The sequence below is a fragment of the Musca autumnalis genome, unplaced genomic scaffold, assembly GCF_047663935.1.
Source record: "Musca autumnalis isolate F117 unplaced genomic scaffold, ASM4766393v1 scaffold_2, whole genome shotgun sequence".
In the NCBI taxonomy this organism is placed as follows: Eukaryota; Metazoa; Arthropoda; class Insecta; order Diptera; family Muscidae; genus Musca; species Musca autumnalis.
This window is the reverse complement of record NW_027411755.1, coordinates 263105226-263125401: the sequence shown is the minus strand read 5'-3', so window position 1 is coordinate 263125401 and position 20176 is coordinate 263105226. Positions and strand designations below refer to the sequence as shown.

The 20176-nt window shown below is 34.3% G+C and overlaps 1 protein-coding gene across 2 annotated transcripts in view; it reads right to left on the bottom strand.

The window, feature by feature from the left end:
- Positions 1 to 20176, bottom strand: part of LOC141391986 (uncharacterized) — a 281204-nt gene that overhangs the window by 23494 nt on the left and 237534 nt on the right. Inside the window, exons 2-5 of one of the 2 annotated variants that reach the window (XM_073964809.1) lie at positions 16074 to 16211; positions 9804 to 10015; positions 2979 to 3069; positions 2494 to 2807 (exon numbers count right to left, since the gene is read on the bottom strand). In XM_073964809.1, the coding sequence (XP_073820910.1) occupies positions 16161 to 16211 (51 nt within the window). In that variant the 3' untranslated portion in view covers positions 2494 to 2807; positions 2979 to 3069; positions 9804 to 10015; positions 16074 to 16160. Of the gene's footprint in view, positions 1 to 2174; positions 2808 to 2978; positions 3070 to 9803; positions 10016 to 16073; positions 16212 to 20176 lie in introns of those variants that run through there. The other variant, XM_073964808.1, reaches the window with a different exon arrangement.

The window sequence follows — 20176 nt, the reverse complement described above, 5'->3', positions numbered from 1 at the left end:
CGGTCCTAGTTACATGGTACACGGTGGCAAGTCTATACTTCCTCAGAAATTGACACAGCTGACTGATACCTTCTTACTTGTTTTATTTCATAAGGAATCATTGTTTGATATTTGATTATAAATACTTTTTTTTAAAAATACCACAATATTTATTCTATGATTTTCCAATATTTTTTTTTCAGGCATTTGCTACACCAAACCGTTATTTGCATATCTTTTGTAATATTTATCAAACAGAATTTTCTTGAATTGTATCTCTAGATTACAACTCAGATATAAGTAGCTTTTCAAAATCCAATCAATGCTGGAAAATATATTTTTGTTATCGCTAAAACGAGATGGATTTTCTTTGTCAACGGAGAAAAATACTAAAATTTTATTGAATAGAATATCCCTCCATTTGAATTCGTTGCATGATATTTTTGTTGGAATAATAATCTTCTAACGCTAATCCTTTAAAAATTCGTAAATTTAGCTTTGTTCATCAGTCATCTCCCCCGCCCTCCTTCACAAATACTCTTCCACTTTTCATAAAGGCAGCTGAAATGAAATTTCATTAAATTGGGTTTCCTTTTTGTTGTTGATCACTCTCAAAAACAAAAGCGAGTTGGATATCCAAACAATGCACACAAAATCGAGCAACATCCTCACCAAAAAATGCCTCAGGTGTTGTTGCAAATATAATAAATGCAACAAACATTTGCGTGCCGACACAAACATATTAAAGACCACAAGTCCTTTGGCGCTGCGTGGGAATGAATGAAATACCAACGTGAAAGCCAAACACTCCAATAATCGAAATCAAACAAATTTCAACAATGCCAGCCAATTGTTACACAATCAAATATCGTACAACTTCAGATGCTGCATTTGCGTTCGTTCGCTGATGCCTTTCGTTGCCATCAATAAGTAAATGAATGAATGAATGACTGACTGAATGAATTTTATTAAAGCCCATTCACAATGAAAATTTTTGGGGAAATTTGTCTGCATGCATGTAGGTGTAACAGACCCACCGCCGCCAACCACAATGTATTACATCACTGCCTCATCATCTGTATCATATATATGAATGAATGGATTTTGGCCTTGCATTTGTCAGTTTATTCAGTGAAAACCTCCAAATATGAAATATGGGACAATCGAAGGTAGGGCAGTATGGGGTTACATACCAACGTTAATTGTAGGTATGCATGTAAATTTCAATAGGGTGACGATTTTTCGTTACCGTCAAATTAAATTCAGTTAGTGCATTCTGCTGCATATTATTTTTGCATCCTTCCTAGAATTTTCAACACAATAATCTACAAAAAAAGTGAAAAGTATTTGAGAGGGGACTTGGTAAACAGTGGGAACTGTTTTAAGCACACAACAGTGATGTTTGGACACGTATAAAAAGAAATTAGTATTACCCTTGATTATAACAACATTAAAGACATATCGCTCTTTTACTCAAAGAGTGGCATAACTCAAAAAATAGTTTGCTGAGTTAGCAATTTCTATTTTTTCTACGACATCTATTTTATCTTGTGTCACATTTTCATGTTGATAACCCTAAAATATTACAAGTTACAACTCATTAGTATGAGTTTGCCATAATTCAACAAAAAGGTTTTTTGAGCTTATGAAGCACTAAAACACTTCAAATCATGCTTGATCTTGCACAGAAACTTAGCACTTCTATCTGCCTAGCTGTTTGCAAAATATAATCCAAGTAGTTATTTAATTTTTTGTGTAATAATCTTTCTAAGTAGGGAAGTCAAATTTCAATCGCCAACTTAAAACGCGTTTTTCTCGAGCTGTTTGAGCTGTGTCATTCTTTGAGTAAATGAGCGATATGTATAAGTATATGGGCTGACCACTATGTGGTGGTTCTTAAAACAATATAAGGACTGTAAACATGCTATAAATTGGTTTTAATATCCCAGGATCCAAAAGGTATTCTTCCTAGAGGTGTTGTGGAATTAAATACACCATCAGTCTTATGGCTAACGAGGATATACGAGTACAAATCAGCAATGTGCTCATACAGAGCACAGAAGAGCGTAAATTTCAATTAGAATGTGTGGTGTGCGCCTTTTAAAGAAAATTATAGGAAAATCTGACCGTTATACATTACCCATGAACATGATTGGACGGTTGGCTACCAGAGAGGAAAAGAAAACACATTGGAATTTTAATCTTTGATGTTCTGTGAACTTTTATTGAAAATAAAAAATATTCTAACATTCAACACTACAACTAATTTAACAAAAACTACATTACCTGAAAAGAGAACTAAAAATTCAAATCCTTAAATAAAAGTGATTCAACTATAGAATTAGTAATGAAATCTGAAAGCGAAAAGAACATTAACAGAAGTTATGAAACAAGAATAAAATTGAAAAAAGTACTAAATTGAAGTTAACAAAAATTAAAATATAACAAAATATAAAAACGCCAACCAAAAGTCAAATTTAAGTAAAATTAACTATAAAGATTGTCAGCCGATACCTTCCTGCAGCCATACTCATCGCGCATCCAATCCAACGAGGGAAACGCAGTGTCGATGCATGACCAGACGGCCAGACCAGACATTAAACTTGGACAGACAAACGGACGACGTCTCAAATAACTAGATTCTCGGTAGTTAGTATGAAAAAAGAAGAGAAGTAAAACATGTATTAGTAAAGAAGGAAACCATTGGGGAATTAGCATGTACTTACCTTATATTGGTTGATTGAGTTTGATCTAGGATTTAGGGGGCTGTTTCCATATAGTTTTGACCGTCGAATGTAAGCGTCCTCGTCTCCCTTTTGGTTTCTATTCTGAAAGTAAAACGAGAAAAATGATGAGAAAAGGTATAAAAAACGACATAAAAAATACATACATATTTATATTAAACATATACATACATTATTTAAACATGGAATATAAGTAAACGAAAAACTATAAAATTGAAGACTTAGCTTAGGATTACTTACTTTACAAATACTTACCTTACAACACTTAATACGCCTTGGGGAAGAAGCAATCCAATAGCCAACTCCTCTGGAAAGGTGCTAAATCTTCTCACGTCACATCCACATCCTGTTTACACATGAAAAATAAGTGGAAATATGATTAATTAGCAGATCGACATTCATTTTGATTTTTTCTTTTGCTAATTTGGAATTGCATTAATCTAATGAATATTTTATTTATTTACTTTAATTGTCTTTTAAGAATAACTTAAGTATAATGTAATTAAATATTTTGTGAACGAGAATGGCTTTCAATAAAACCTTTTATAACGTGTATTGATATATTAATGATGTTTATAATGGTAATCTAACAAGATAAAAGGTAAGGAAATGCAGACGCAAGCAGGTGGGGAGAATTTGGGATATTCCACAATACTTCGGAAGAGAAGGAATACCATGGTGGGATGATAAGTTCTCCGGCACGAACAACAACAATTTAGCCGTGCCAGATAGACCATTCAATCTCAATAGAAGTTAGTCGAAATATATGACTGTTGATCGCTGTTTTCTGTTTTTAATCCAGCTCCATCCATCGGGCAATAGTGTTCTGGTTTTTTGTTGACCCTTACGAGGTCTAATGTCACTGACAAGAACTGCGGCCCACATACTGAGGTATCGCCGTGTAATTATGTCAGTCAGCAGTCCTTTCGAGATTTATCATCCGCACCAGCCAGATAGACAGACGGACATGGCTAAATCGACTCCAAATTGGCTGAAAGGAATTTCGTCCAAACATGCTTGTGGTCCAAAACCATTATTTCGATGAGGCACATTTTTGGTCGTATCAAAGGCTGAGGGTACAAAGACAAAAATGCTATTATCAGATATATACAGCATGTTCAGGTTATGGAGAACCACATTTCTTAGCAGTAGGAATCCATCAATAGTACTTATAGATGAAATTGGATGAGTACCGCCTAGTGAGATTTAGGTCTTGAAGTTTAAGACAGGAAGGAAATCGATCATATCAATTGTAGTACCATATCAGTTGTAGTTTGGAACTACTACACCATTTTCACATGTAATTCGAATAATTTCACTTGTAATTTGAGAATTCCAATTGCATTTCTAATTATTTAATTTGTAATTTGAGAATTTCATTTCGAATTCGAATTATTTCAGTTGTAATTTGAGAATTTCATTTGATATTCGAATTATTTCATTTGTAATTTGAATTTTTTCATTTGTAATTCGAATTATTTCACTTGTAATTCGAATTTTTCCATTTGTAATTTGAACTTTTTTCATTTGAAATTCCAAATGAAAAACTTCGATTTACAAATGGAAAAATTCAAATTACAAATGGAACAAGTAAAAAAGTATCAGTCGACTTTGCCGACAGAGATATACCCTCAGCCTGTGCAAATTGAAACACTTTTTTCACACAAAACTTATGTATTTATGAACCGACAAAAATGTTGATTAGGATTAAAGTTCAAAAATTTTGTCGAAAAGGTACTTAAAGGAATGGACCGACATAGACCATGGGGGTGCCATAGGGTGTTTTTACATATGGACTTGCCCCTGAGGAAACTTGTACCTTCGTATAGGGGACAGTGAATACAAGATGTTACAACAACCAAGGCGATTCGAGTGCAGGTCCTAAACTGAACTTTTCCAAAATTTGGTGTGGGAGGTACTCGAAGGAGTTTACCCATTGAGTCCATATTGGAACCTCATCTAAGTCTGGTAGAAATTTCGTAATGTGCAAAGTATAGACCAATTCGGTTACTCCCTTCAAGAGTTACCGTGCGCACAAGTTTTGCGACAATTTTTGAACATTTGTGGGGGAGGTACCTGAAGGAGTGGACCTATATCGCCCATCTTCGAACTTAAATCGAATCTGGACAAAATATTTCGATACCCAAAATTTGAACCGAATCGATTGATCCGTTCGAGAGTTATCGTGCGCACCAGCCAGCCAGACCGACAGACAGACAGACGGACGGACATTGCTAGATCTACTCAAAATTGTCTGAAACAGATATCGTACAAACATACTTGGGGTCTAAAACCATTATTTCGATGAGGCACATTTTTGGTCGTATCAAAGTGTAAATACCCTCTTTAGCCTAAAGGCTGAGGGTATAAAAATGTGGTAAGATGTGATACAAAAGGTAATTAATTAAAGAAAAATACGACAAAAATTTGTCTAATAATGTAATTGCAAAGTGACATTGACGGCAGAGTGTGAAATCCAGAGAAGGAAAAACAATATTTCGAGAGTGCTAATATTCAAATCTTATCAAAAAACACACATACAGTCGAATAGTAGATTGAATGTGGGTAGCTATAGTTTTTCCACGCTATGTAATATGCTTATTTAATCAAGATGAGCATATCTCATAGAGAAAAAAAATTTTATTTTGGAAATATTTGTATTTTGTTGTTCATAACTTCCATAAAATTGTTCAAATTGAATTTTAAATATTTTAAGAATACAACAAAATCCAATCTTAAAACTAGGTTAAGTGCACATAAGTCGGACCAGAAAGCAAAAAACAGACCTATGGAACGAAACACCGCACTTGCAGCCCATTGTGCTCTTACAGGACACACTCCTAACTTCAAAAATGTGGACATTTTAACACAAGAAAATAACTACAAGCGAAGATTTATGCTAGAAATGCTCCACATAATACATGTTCCGGCAGAAAATCGTATGAATTACAAGACAGACACAGACCACTGTGCGCAAATCTACAGAAACTTAATAGAAAACATCAAAAAGTTTAGTTGGAAAGTATTTGTGAAAAGATGAAGAAGTTATTTTTAGTGATTACAAAATACAACAAATGTAATTATTATGATAAAAACATTTTTTGTTAATGTTTTTATATTTTAAAAATTTAATTTGTTCTTTTTAAAGATAAAATCCCTGGTGATGTTTGGCGGAGATGACCGAAATATTGGAAAATAAAAATAATATTAAAAACAAAATAAAATATTTTTAATTTGCTGACCTCAAGCCAAACTAAAACTTAGAGAATATTTTAAGAATACAACTATTTTTCCTTTGTTTTCAGTTATCGTTGGTAACAAGCTATACAATTGACTGCAGTCATTAATATTGCTAGATCTAATAAACACACAAATTCAATTTCTTGAATCTAATTAATACTATTTCCCAACACTCACAACAATTCACAAAAAAACAACTCTAATTGAATTCAGTTGCATTTTATTGTATGCCTCATTTATATCCTTTGTCTGGGCATATCCAACTTGTTCTATCTTGTATTTTTCTCATTTAGTTAGTTTAATTAAGTAAATTCCAAATAAAATAGAAAAACTTTTCCTTCAGCCAACAACTGGTAATAAAATAACAATTAGTTGCTACTTACAGAACATCCCAAAATTTGTTTGTTTTGCCCCTCCCTTCCTCCCTCTAACAAAATAAAATAAAACAAAAACAGAAAACTTTATTGGCATCCTGTTGGCTGTTGTTTTGCCTTGTCGTAACAAATAACAAAATAAACACGTAAAAAAGTATCAGTCGGCTTTGCCGACAGAGATATGGTAAATTTCAAATTTCCTTTACAATTCCATCGAAAAAAATTAAAAAAATTTTTTACAAGCACATTCACGATTTTTGGTACATGGGTTAAGAAAAAATCGTGGTTTCAAATCTGTTCGCGTTCACAAAATTGGATGCTGCGCCTAAAAGTTATGGGGGGTTTTATTCCCTTATAAAGAAAAAATATTTAAATATACCCTTTGTGTTGTAATACCAAAATGTTTATATAAATCGGTAACAACATTTAATATCTATCAGTAGACGCCTTAATATTTGCTAAATTTATTTTCATTTTCGCGGAAAATCAAAAAATAATGAAGGAATCTTGGAGTAAATTTTATTTATTCTAACTCAGAGTCCATAAAAAATTAAAAATACGTACAGAATCTAGACAATGTCCAGAAAAATGTGAGACCAAAAATTTATAGATTGGGATTTTAAATTGCATATTGCAGCTACAACAAATGACAAAAGTTTATTGTTGGAACATTATTTCAAGAGTATATTTTTTTTGGTTTAATACGAAAAATTTGAGAACATTTTGTGGGAGTTATTCTACTATTTCGCTAAATTTCCAAACAAAACCTGAATTATTTTGCTAAAACCTCTTCAAGGAAAATAGTTTATCATCGTGAAAGTATATTTGCTTAGTGTGATAAGCACTAGAATTAGGAAATAAAGAGTGATATTGATATTACAATCAAAGAAAAAACGTAAAAGTTAAAAACCGTATAACGCGCGAAATAGTTAAAATCAGTTGAGGCGCATGTGCTTTTCGCATAGAGCGAGTGCATCTCTGTCAATATGTTTGCATTTTTCCATGTTTCATTCAGCGACCAAAGTGTGCTATCAGTTGCATCTTACTACACCAAAATGCTTCATGTGGGTAAAAATAACGCGATGTTCATATGATTATAAGGCGCATCCGATTTCAGTGACCCTCTGTTAGAAATACGTCAATAAGACAAATTTTATACAGATTCTTCAAGAACCGCGGATGTGCTACCTGATTCTATTTTTGGTTAAATACGAATACTACTCCCGAATCTCTGTAACTTATGACACACCTTTTTGACAAATATTATAATCGCGTATAAAGGATTCCATTTATGTAAAAAAATTTAAGGGAAATCGCGGTTTAGTATGCGGATTAGTCAAAATAAAATTGTGCTTATTTTCCTATATTCAGGGTATCTATATCAGCGGTTTTAGTGGATGGATTCGATCGCGGTAGGGCTCATTAAATCCGGCGCGGAAAAAAACTAAAATCACGCGGGGTTCAAGGGTACCTGAATCACAGTTGTAAATTTTGAAGCCAAAAAATAGGTTTTTAAAGAAAAATTACGCACCAAAAATTCGACTCCTATTACTAGGGAGCTGTATGGAGCACACCCATGAGATATACATCAAATGACGTGGAATCACGAGTTCTACAATCCAATAAATAGTTTAGTTCATTATCTGGTTGCGCCCTCTAATTATAAGAAAAATTCAAAAAACCCCGATTTCAAAACTTCAAAATGTCAGCATCGATTTAAGGGGTATGCACTGTATATATCGAGAAGTCATACATTAAAACCATGTTGCCCAAGGGGTATTCTTCAATTCTTTCTTTGAGCTCAGGTCTGAATTTTCCCTGGTTTGACCAGAAATCAAGAAAAAACACAAAAAAACTTGCTAACTTCAACACATTTTTACCCATTTTTTTATATTACCACCAACACAGCTTCCACGTAATTTATTTATTATAGTCTATATTATGAGACCCCGGCTAAAACACTTCAATTAATATAAATATATTCATATTATATAAAATATATTGACAGTTCGCGACTTATTAAATGGTGAACCTCCACTTCAACGATTGTAAAACATTTTTGAATATTACCATATACCCTCAGCCTGTGCAAATTGAAACACTTTTTTCACAAAAAAACTTAAATGTTGATTAGGATTAAAGTTCAAAAATTTTGCGGAAAAGGTACTTAACGGAATGGATCGAAATAGACCATGGGGTGCCATAGGGGGTTTTACACCAATCGGGCTGTTTTCTCAAGAAGTATGGACTTGCCCCTAAAACAACTTTTACCATCGTAATTGAGGCAGCGAATGTAAGTTGCTTCAACAAAAATCAAAGTGATTCAATAGCAGGTCTTAAAGTGAACTTATCCAAAATTTTGTGTGGGAGGTACGGGATAGAGTGGACAAATATAGTCCATATTCGAACCTGATCTATATCTGGTAGATATTATGAGAATGTGTTAAGTATGGACCAAATCGGTCACTCCCATCAAGAGTTATCGTGCGCACAATTTTTCCGAACATTTTCGAACTTTTGTGGGGGAGGTACCGGAAGGAGTGAACCGATATAATCCATCTTTGAACTTGAACTAAGTTTGGACAAAATATTACGAAAGCCAAATTTCGGACGGAATCGGCAGATCCGTTCGAGAGTTATAATGCGCTCCAACCACTACACACGGTGTCATAGGGTTTTTTGTAACTTTCAGGTTATTTTCTCAGGAAGTAGGGACTTGCCCCTAATGAAACTTGCAGCGTCGTATAGAGGACAGCGAATACAACTTGCGTAAACAAAAATCAAAGCGATTCGAGACCAGGTCCTAAACTGAACTTTTCCGAAATTTTGTGTGGGGAGTACCCGAAAGAGTGGACCGATTGAGTCCATATTGGAACCTCATCTAAGTTTGGTAGAAATTACACGATGTGCAAAGTATGGACCAAATCGGTTATTCCCTACAAGAGTTATCGTGCGCACAAGTTTTGCGACAATTTTTGAACATTTGTGGGGGAGGTACCTGAAGGAGTGGACCTATATGGCCCATCTTCGAACTTAAATCGAATCTGGACAAAATATTTCGATACTCAAAATTTTAACCCAATCGATTGATCCGTTCGAGAGTTATCGTGCGCACCAGCCAGCCAGACAGACAGACGGACAGACAGACAGACGGACATTGCTAGATCTACTCAAAATTGTCTGAAACGGATATCGTACAAACATACTTGGGGTCTAAAACCATTATTTCGATGAGGCACATTTTTGGTCGTATCAAAGTGTAAATACCCTCTTTAGCCTAAAGGCTGAGGGTATTGAAGATGAATTGAAGATGTCATGCTCATGTTAAATTCAGCACGGAATATTTAAATTCAAACGTCTCCATACATTGCAACCCTCGATTCCAAATACCACGAAATCGTTACATTTAAAAGTAACGCAGCACAAATCCCTTTAATTTATTATATGAAAACAAAGAAATACTTACGAAAAAGTATAAATCCCCATTCTTTGTGGGTTTTGGGGCACAGGTTTGGCGTTCTGTGGGACAACAGCCGGTATCATCTGCACAACGATGTAGAATTGTACAATGTGGTGTATAAATTTTTCAAGGGTCACGGCGAATGCGTTCAATGCGTGGTTGTGGTATGCGACAGGAGCCTTCCTTTACAAAGCGTCGATGGTGGGCACTGGCAAAAGCTGAAAGAACAAAAGAAAAGATGGAAAACAAAATTAAACGGAGTTCTTATTACAGTTGACACCCCAAAAGCAGACTGCATTACAGGAGATATCCTGCCTACGCTTTGTGCTCTCCACAAGCAACAGTAAATATGCAGCGAGCTTATATTCCATAACAGTTGTGTTTTTCCTTGTTGTTTTTTTTTCACCTTTTCATCATGCAACCCAAAAACTGTCAACATGCTTGAACGAACGGTAAACAAATTATTTTTTGGCAGTAAACAATTTAGGTCGAAAGCATGCCAAACCATCTTGTCATTGTTAATGTTAATTTTTTTCACCGTTCTTTGGCGCACAGATTTTTTATTTCTGCCTTTATTCTCAAAGTTTGCATTTGAAGCCAAACACCCAGAAATCACAATTTATCACCTTTCATATCCACCCAACAACAAGAAGTGAGGAAAAAGCAATGGCTTCAAATACCACGACGAAAAAAAAGACACAAGAAAATCCCATTGAAATGACATTCTTTCCTCGTTCGATCGAATAACGCGAAACTTGCTGTGACATTTCAGTGCAATGCTAAGGCATTGACAAACATTTTTATGGGGCCAAATGCTTTAGTTTTTATGGTTCGTTTTTAGGTAGTGAATACTTAACCAAGATATATTCCCGAAAACAAAGTGATATTCTAATCCACATAAGGATAGTTTTGCATACATTGAGATACGTTTCAAAATATTCAATAATAATGGCATGTGTTTGGTTTATTATATTTGCAAATTGTTTCAGCTTTTAGTTAAATGATATCAATGTGTTTTTTTTTCATTGGACTTAAGAATTGATTTTAAAACATCAGGATGAGGATAAGGCTGAGCCTTTTCGCGTGGCAAAACATGACACAATCAAATCACACATCGAGTGTGTTGAACATACCTGTAAAGGAATATGGAACGTGGATACGTATCATTACACTATGCAACACTGAAAATGCAAACAAATTCTAATATGGATTTTTTGAAAGTACATATTTAGACTAGAAAAACCCTAGTTGGGTTTTGTCCTGTCAGATCCAGTTCGGATTTTATGGACTCATCTAAACCGGGCTAAAACTACACTTTTTTGCATTTATTAGGCCTATATCTCGGAAACGAATAGGAATTTGGCCTTGCTGTCTATAGCAATATTGTAGCCCTAAATTAGTAGAACTTATCTGCTGAACAAACCACACAAAAAACTTCATCTATGGCATCAAAATCGATAAAATATGGAAAATTTTACATAATTTCTGGTATTCTGGTAGGTATCGGCTAAACTATTGGGAGTTGAACCAAGTAACCTTTTGCAAAAAGCATCCAAATAATGTTCTCAGCAATTTTTCAGAACATTCTGAAACTCTAAAATGCTTATTTCATGCTGTTTCAGCGGTATTTGGTATCATATCTTTTACAACACCCATTTCAAACACCTTTCACACCAAGAGTTTATTCTCGCATTTCGGATTTCACCACATTATTGACATTTTTATTAAATCGTTGTTGAAAAATGTACTGAAAACAACGGTATAGAGGCATTTTACAACAATGACATGTTCCGAAGAGTTGTGTATTACATTCCAGGGAATATTTTTACAAAAGAAAATATTCAGAAAAAAATTAACGGTTTTGGAGATACGGTGCTAAATATATAAAAATTATGGAAATTTTAGATATATTTTGAAATTTGAGACAATAAATGTAGTCTTTCGAGTTCATTATTTCTCCAAATATTTCATTCTTGTCGTTATCTACAAATTAGGTTTCTGAGGTATAGCCCCGAATTTCTTAAAAAACGCAATATTTAACCATATTCAGATGGGGCCATAAAATCCGAGCTGGATCTGACACAACAAAACCCAACTAGGTGTTTTAGTCGTTTGGGTCTGTACTATCAAAAAATCCTCAGTTCGAATTGTTTGCACAAGATCACCTTAAAAATGTGGCACAGTGTTATCGTCACCGGAAAGGCTTGCCCTCGATTGGATATAATGAATAAAATTTGTTGACAAATTACACGAAAGCTGGACAGCGTAAAATTCACATCACACTCTGATCAACTAAGCCAATAACTTGAACAACTTCACTTTCAATATAGAATCAGTGCAACAAGCAACATAGTGTCAATCCTGTCCAAATGCTATGTTAGTACTTGGGAACCAGAGGCTTAGACTCAAAAACTGAATAAAATAATCTTTATTGAACCGCTCTTATTGATTAATTTGCATTGGTGCTATGAAAAGTTGCATTAATATAATGAAAGGTTTTGTACCCATGGACAAAACTATTTGCAATAAAATGAATTCAACATACTCTTTCTAAAGTAATTGGTGGAGTTAAGTTAAATTATATAAATTTAAATTTACGTTAATTTAAAAATCTGATTTGTAGCGTAAATTTTCATTAGGAATTTACTTTATATGAAGCAAATTTACAAACACTCCCTCATATTTGTTTTTATAATTCAGTTTAGTCGAATTTTTTTTCCTACATCGTGACGTCATTGAAATTACCCCTTCTACTCTCTCGTATTTATTACATTTGTTTTTGTGTGTATTTGCTAATCGATTGACATTTCGCTTGACCATTGCAGAACATCCTAGATTGAGGATTCTAGAACAGGCGGTGCTTCAACGAGCGAGTATAAATACTATTCAAAATATACTCTCTAACTAAAACCGTTGTACAAAAAGTAAGTTAAAGTTGGGTGCTTAATAGAGTTAAGCTATGTGCTTAGTACAGTAAAATCGTGTACGAAAACGTAAATTGAATTAAAGTCAACAAAGCATTGATGAATCGTAATATATACAAACCCACATTTTATTTGGTAGAAATCATATCGGGGAATAAAACAACGTCTACACAGGATTCAGTTAAACCTAATTGTCATTATTTTAATTTTTTGTTCATTAAGTGAGTATGAGAGAATTTATTCAGTGAAACTGCTTCATATTATTAATGTAAGCGTTTGATAAAACCTTTACATCAGTGGAAGTTTTATTGCATTAATGAACTATTTCATTAAGTTTTCTTCAATAAAACTCAATTAAGTTTTCTTATTAATTCAATGAAGCTCTGCGTTTGTTCAAAAGCAATAACGAATTTCATTCTTATAACGTAAAATGTGATTCATATTATGAAGGCATTTAATTAAATTCGTGAAACAATTTCCCTCATACTCTCGTAACGAACAAAAAATGGTGAATATGTTTAATTTATTTTCATTGATATAACGTTAAGTTGAAATCATGTTATGATGATTTTTCTTGCCATATGCGACCTGGAGTGGGTGGGTAGACCGATATAGTATTTCAGTCGTGCAACAAAAAGGAAGCAAGACTGGGTATTCTTCCAAGTCATGTTAAATGGAAGATAGGACTGTCCAAGGGAAAAGACAAGCCAGACTGGGAAACGTTATTCCGTTCAAGAGCAGTCGTGGGCCCAAATAAAAGAAACGTGGCCTATACTTCGTTTAAATGCCGTCGTGGGCCAGAATAAAGTTATCGATATCTTACTCAAAACCCATCGTAGGCCAGGACATAGGAACAAAGCGATCGATATCTCGTTTGAAAGCAGTCATGGATCAGAACAACAGAATAAAATAATACGAGTAGAGGTATCGTTCAAGAGCCGTCGTGGGCTAGAAGACAAGCATAAAGTGACAGACAACTCGTTAAAAGGCCGTCGTGGGATAGAAAACAAGGATAAGGTGACCGACATCTCTTTCAAAAGTCGTCGTAGGCCTGAACCTCGTCAGAACTCTATGAAGTTTACTCAACCTCATAACTCCAGCCTTTTCGTTTATTTGGGAATCGCCTTAACAAATAAATCTGTTTTGCGAACAGTATTCAGAATATGTTGGAGATACTTGAAAAATTTTCCTAAAATGTCCGAAGGTAGTGCGATCTTTGACAATGCGATCTTTTGAGATGATCTTGAAAATTTTTTTTATTTTGAAAATGAAGCAGAGAAATGTACAAGTACCTGATTCCGACACTCATGAGCCACTTTCCACTCTAAGAAACATGTGTAAGTGTGACTTGTCACTATAAGAAATTAGTATACGCGTTGCTTGCCACTCTAAAACTAAGTATAAGCGTGGCTAGCCACTTAACAAATAAGTCATCTTAAAATGGATATTTTTAGACACTTGGGTATGGCAAGTAATTTTGTGTACTCAATAATCTTTTCTGTTTTATTTTTGTGCTCATTGCACATTAATGGCCAGTTTCTCTAAGACGATTCAAATTCGTTTGAATCACTTCCAAACTCCTGTTATTGTAGAACATTTGGTTCGATTGAAGACACAATTAATCAAATATTTTTTAAAACACAGATTACACGGTGCTCTTAAACCAACTTTAAATGAAAGGAGTTTAAACCTTTGAATTTTTTGCAGATTCTGAAACTACAGGGTGTTTTTTAAGCTAGATAGAACTTTAAATTGTAAAAAGTATCACAAAAAATTAAAATTAAATTATATTAAAAAAATGTGTTCAGCGATGAGGCGCATTTTTGGCTTAACGGGTTTGTTAATAAGCAAAATTGCCGCATATGGAGTGAGACCAATCCACAAGAGACCCTACAGACTCCATTACATCCAGAAAAATGCACCGTATGGTGCGGTTTTCACGCTGGTGGCATCATTGTTCGTGTTATTCGTGACATACGGCCAGCAGTGCTCGAAAAAGTGGCCAAAAATTGGACGTCTAGAATGCACTTCGTCAAGAACAGCCGCGGTGCCCATATGCCCGAAATCATTTTCAAATGTTAATGTCACGTATTGATCTTTCGAATAAAAAAAAAAAAAAATTATTACAATTTAATTTTTTGTGTTATTTTTTACAATTTCAAGTTCTATCGCGCTTAAAAAACACCCTTTACAATGTTTAAAGATGAAAAAAAAAACATAAAAAACAATCTCCGAAAAGCTTTTTAAATAAATCGCGGATAAAGTTTACATTTTTTGGGTAAGTTCTATCGAAATAGGATTAGAAAAAATTTTTAGCTGTGAAAATTCTCTATAAGATTGTCCTTAATAATATTTTCGTAGGTTTTACCGTTTTTGAGATATAGAAGTTCAAATAGGGACAAAGCACTGACTGTATCTCCTTATACAAGAATGTCATGTACGGTGCGCCATAACTAACTTTAAATAAAAACCTCTCACATCTGCGAAGTTTACACAGCTACAATATTTTCTCTAATCCCATTTCGATAGGAAATCCGCAGAAAGTTCCCAGAGTAAGTACCTTCAATTTAAAGTTGGCTCAAGAAGTTCGAACGAATTTGAAGCCGAATCGTCTTAGTGAAACAGACCATAAGTGTTGTTTTCAACCCTTATAACTCAACCGATTGTCTCATGCTCTCCCAGAGACTGAGAGCAAAGATCTAAAAGTGGCTTGTAAGGAAAATGTTTGTAGTGCTGTGAGTGCTTCCATTTTTTGAGCCACTTGGCAAACTATCTACGACGACTATATAGCACTTGCGATCTTGCAATTGCAAACTACGATGGACACTTATTTTACTCTGATGCGTCAGGTCTTGATGCGTAGAAAATGTTTTTGTGGTGGTTGAAAAATACTTGAGTGCAAGAAAAGCATGAAGCATAAGACCCAAAAACACTTGGAAGTGCCGAAGGAGTACAATTTGAAACGTGGTGTTGGATATTGGAGTAGAGCAGAAGACTAGACACATGTACTGATTTTTTGCATGACTGAAAAATACTCAGCAAATACATAGAAGCTAATATTATGCTGAGAGGTTTTTACCCAGTAGTGCAATGTTGGTGAAATTTCTTCAGTGTTGTGTCTTCAAGCGTTGTCTGAAAACACACCGGCTTTGGCTGTTACGTGTAGGGCAAATATCATTGAGTTATCGGATATGAGTGAAGTCTCCCTTGTCGCTTCGGGTATATTTGGGAATTCACCCCAGGCGGTGCTATTGATTGTACATATGTGTCGAAATCCAACAACTTCCAAACTTTTAATTAAAACTAATGTAAATTCAATAAAAATTTTTTACTTAAATTCCTTTCAACTTACCTTTATTTGGTCATTGCTGCAAAGCATATTGTCGCCTAGACTCCAATACAGATGTGGGTGAAACTAATTCTTCCTCCTTTTTGAGGGTCACGGTATACCCGGCACGTAATAACGTGAGTAGATGTTATCCGCATCGTCCTAAAGAAAACGAAGAAAGAAAAAAATAAAAACCATTTAAATTTAATTTCAAATCAAAATATTTTCAAAAAAAAAAAAAAAAAAAAAAAAAAAAAAAAAACATTCCATGCAACAGATCATGAGACTTTAACTTTATGTGTGTTTAAAGCTTCTTATGTATGTGTATGTGATGGATTGGTTTATATTGCCGCATATTTTATGTGTCTGTCATAGTTTCCTTAACACCTTTTACTTTTGTCTGCAATCATTGGCATGTTTCGATTTCATTTGGCTTAGTTGTGGTCCAATGATATTTCGCCTAGTGTTTCATTTTTGTCTCTTTTTAGGTATATAGGCCACCCACCTCAACATAATCTCTACTAGGGATTACTTTGTGGTTAATGGGAATTTATTGATTTTGAAATACTGTGCATTTGAACAAATTCCTGCCAAATGAAATATAACAGATTGTGAGCCTTTTTTTCAATTTCGGATTTCACATGACTTGGTCTATTGTCAACAAACAGCAGCAACAACAACAAAAATGCCTTTGTTATGGCAAAATACCTCTGAGGTACACATAAAAATTCTATGAGCAAACTGGCTGCCTTTCCGACTGGTACATTTGTCATTTCAACAGGATATTTTTTCGATTTCTTCTTATGTGAATGATATAACAACACCACAACAGCCTAGGCAAATGGGCAGACACACACAGCCGGACAGGTGGTAAAATTCATTTAATGGTCTGTGATTGTTATTGTTACTTGGCAGAAATTTACGTAGCCATGAGGCATATTGCCATACATCTGAGAAGGCGACAGCTCGTTTGTCTATTTGACAGCTTTCGGCAATAAGACATGTTTATGCTTTGTTTGGCTTTACGGCCAGCAAATAAAACAACAACAACGAGAGCAACCGAACGCAAATAGTATTGGTGTCGAAAATCATTTTATGATTAGTAAGCCATGCAGCAAACAACGAAAGTTTCGTTAGCCTTCCTTAAAAGGAAATTTATTAAAATGTTAATAAGTTTGTCATTTGGTTTAGTTGCACTTGTTTCCACAAATAATTATTTCTAATGCTGCTGTTGGAGCGAATGAGTTATAAATATATATACAGTGTTGCCTGTTTACAAAAAGTTAGCTTGAATCTCAATTATGTAGCCCATAAAAACAAAGGACATATCGTCGGTGTCATGCTTAAGTGTTCCATATGCCATTTTCCAGTTTTGAGATAATCGCATTGTAATGTTTGCATCACAACTACTCGGAGCTGACTGAAGAAAATATTTAAATTTTTGACTAGATTTTTTAGTCATAGTATATAGAACACCTATGCCAAAAGTTACAGGAATATCTGTGGGAATAAAATAGTTATGGATTTTTTTTTTAAATATAATTTTTGTCGAGTCTTTCCATATCCACACTTATGACACAAATGCAAAATATTGTAAATCACATGGAACAAAATGACAAACAAATTTGCCCATCTTTACCTCAATAAATTCAAACCTTCTAAATCGAAAATTTAAGTTTCGATTTTGCAAATGTGTTTTTAAATTTGTAGGTAATTAAAATATTTATTTCATTCGTGAAAAGATGTTAAGCTTTCTGGCCGAAACGTTTATATCTCGGAAACTAGAGCAGATTGGAAGAAGCCGACCAAAAATTCAGAAAGAGCATACCCGAAAACCTTAAAAACCACCTATATCTCAAAAAGTAAAAAATGGCGTATGGAAAACATAAGCATGACACCGACGATATGTATAGCCATATCGATTCAGCTCCTCAGATTCAGCTCAAACTTCTGAACCAAAACCAACTTATAATACTCTCAAAAATGGCAACTCTATTTAAATATATTGTATTGTGCTGGAAAACATGTACATAAAAATAATCAAGAGCTTTGACTGCTCCATTTATCATTGCATTTGGCAGCCACAAGATAATGTTGATGACATAAAACTACTCAGGACATTCATACCAGGATATGGGGCATCTATCACATGTTGGTAGCTACTGGTATTGTATGGCAAAATAAATTATTTACGAAATTTATGTGCATGAATTGGCACAACAACAATATGAAACCACACTGTTTGAGGAATGCTTTATAAATTCCTTATTTCGCAATAAAGTCATAACCCAAGGTTGATGTTGTAATATTGTGGAATTGGACTTTTGCGTAAACATTTTTAGCATTCCAATAACCAAAATGTAGAATTATTGTAAAAATCATGGAAGTAGTTTGTGTGTGAAAGTGGTATTTTAGAAATTTATGGAACACTTAATAGATTTCACATTGGTATTTGAAGTAACAAACATACATACATATGTATTAAAGGATTTTATATAACAAAGAGAGATATTTAGAGATTTAATTAAAATAATACAAAAGGAAAATCTAAACTATGCATAGTAGATAAATTTATAATTGGAAACGTGACCTAAGTCTATTGAAATGTTTTATTTTATATTAATATAGAAAGTGAGTGGTCATCTGCTTCGCTCTTTTTACATATTAGGACCTTGCTCAAATAACTAATGCATGTATGTATCAAAGTCTAATAAAATCACACTAACTACCGATATTCTTTAAATAATTTTTCAAAATTACTATTATCGTATTTCTTCTATTCCCAACCAATGGAGCAAAGGGCGCATTTTAGAAAACTGCAACAGAAATCTTTTCAATTTGAATGGTTTATTTTTGTTAAAATTGAGCAATTTATTTGTTACACATTTGATTGCCAACAATTCGTCAAAGACAAAACCCAACGTAATGTCGTCGTCCACTTGTGACAATGCGAATTTGTGGGCCACAATTTATGGCTCTATTAGCATTACCTACTGACTACTTTCAAACCACAATAAATTCATATTAGTTGGTCATATTTCAAGGCATTACAAAGATATGGAATAGGAAAAATGGGCGACGCACATAAAGGGTGTTTTTTTAAGCTAGATAGAACTTTAAATTGTAAAAAGTAACACAAAAAATTAAATTTTGATGAAACTTTTTTTTTATTTGTTTCAGTATACTCTGACAAATCATCATAAATAGACTCACGCTTGAACAACGCTACGAATTTATCCAAATTTACTTTGAAAATCAGTCGTCGATTCGCGCAACTTATAGACGACTTCGTCATTTGTATGGCATACATAATCATCCATCTGAACAAGCGCATTTTTGGCTTAATGGGTTTGTTAATAAGCAAAATTGCCGCATATGGAGTGAGACCAATCCACAAGAGACCCAACAGACTCCATTACATCCAGAAAAATGCACCGTATGGTGCGGTTTTCACGCTGGTGGCATCATCGGACCTTATTTCTTCAAAAATGAGGCCGGAGCTCGCGTTACGGTCAATGGAGATCGTTACCGCACCATGATCAATGATTTTTTGTTTGAAAATATGGATGACATTGATCCGGAGGAGATGTGGTTTCAACAGGATGGCGCTACGTGCCATACGGCGAACGCAACCATCGACTTATTGAAATCAAAATTTGGCGATAAGTTGATTTCGAGAAGTGGACCTGTCAATTGGCCTCCAAGGTCGTGCGATTTGACACCTCTCGATTATTTTCTGTGGGGCTATGTGAAGTCACTGGTTTATGCTGATAAACCAGCAACAATTGATGCCTTGGAGGCCAGCATTGTTCGTGTTATTCGTGACATACGGCCAGCAGTGCTCGAAAAAGTGGACAAAAATTGGACGTCCAGAATGCACTTCGTCAAGAACAGCCGCGGTGCCCATATGCCCGAAATCATTTTCAAATGTTAATGTCACGTATTGATCTTTCGAATAAAAAAAAATTTTTGATTACAATTTAATTTTTTGTGTTATTTTTTACAATTTCAAGTTCTATCGGGCTTAAAAAACACCCTATACATATATGTACACACCTAACAAAACACAGATAAAACGGAAGAAGATTGCAGAAAAGTTTTTTTCCGCATATGCGAATATTTGAGGA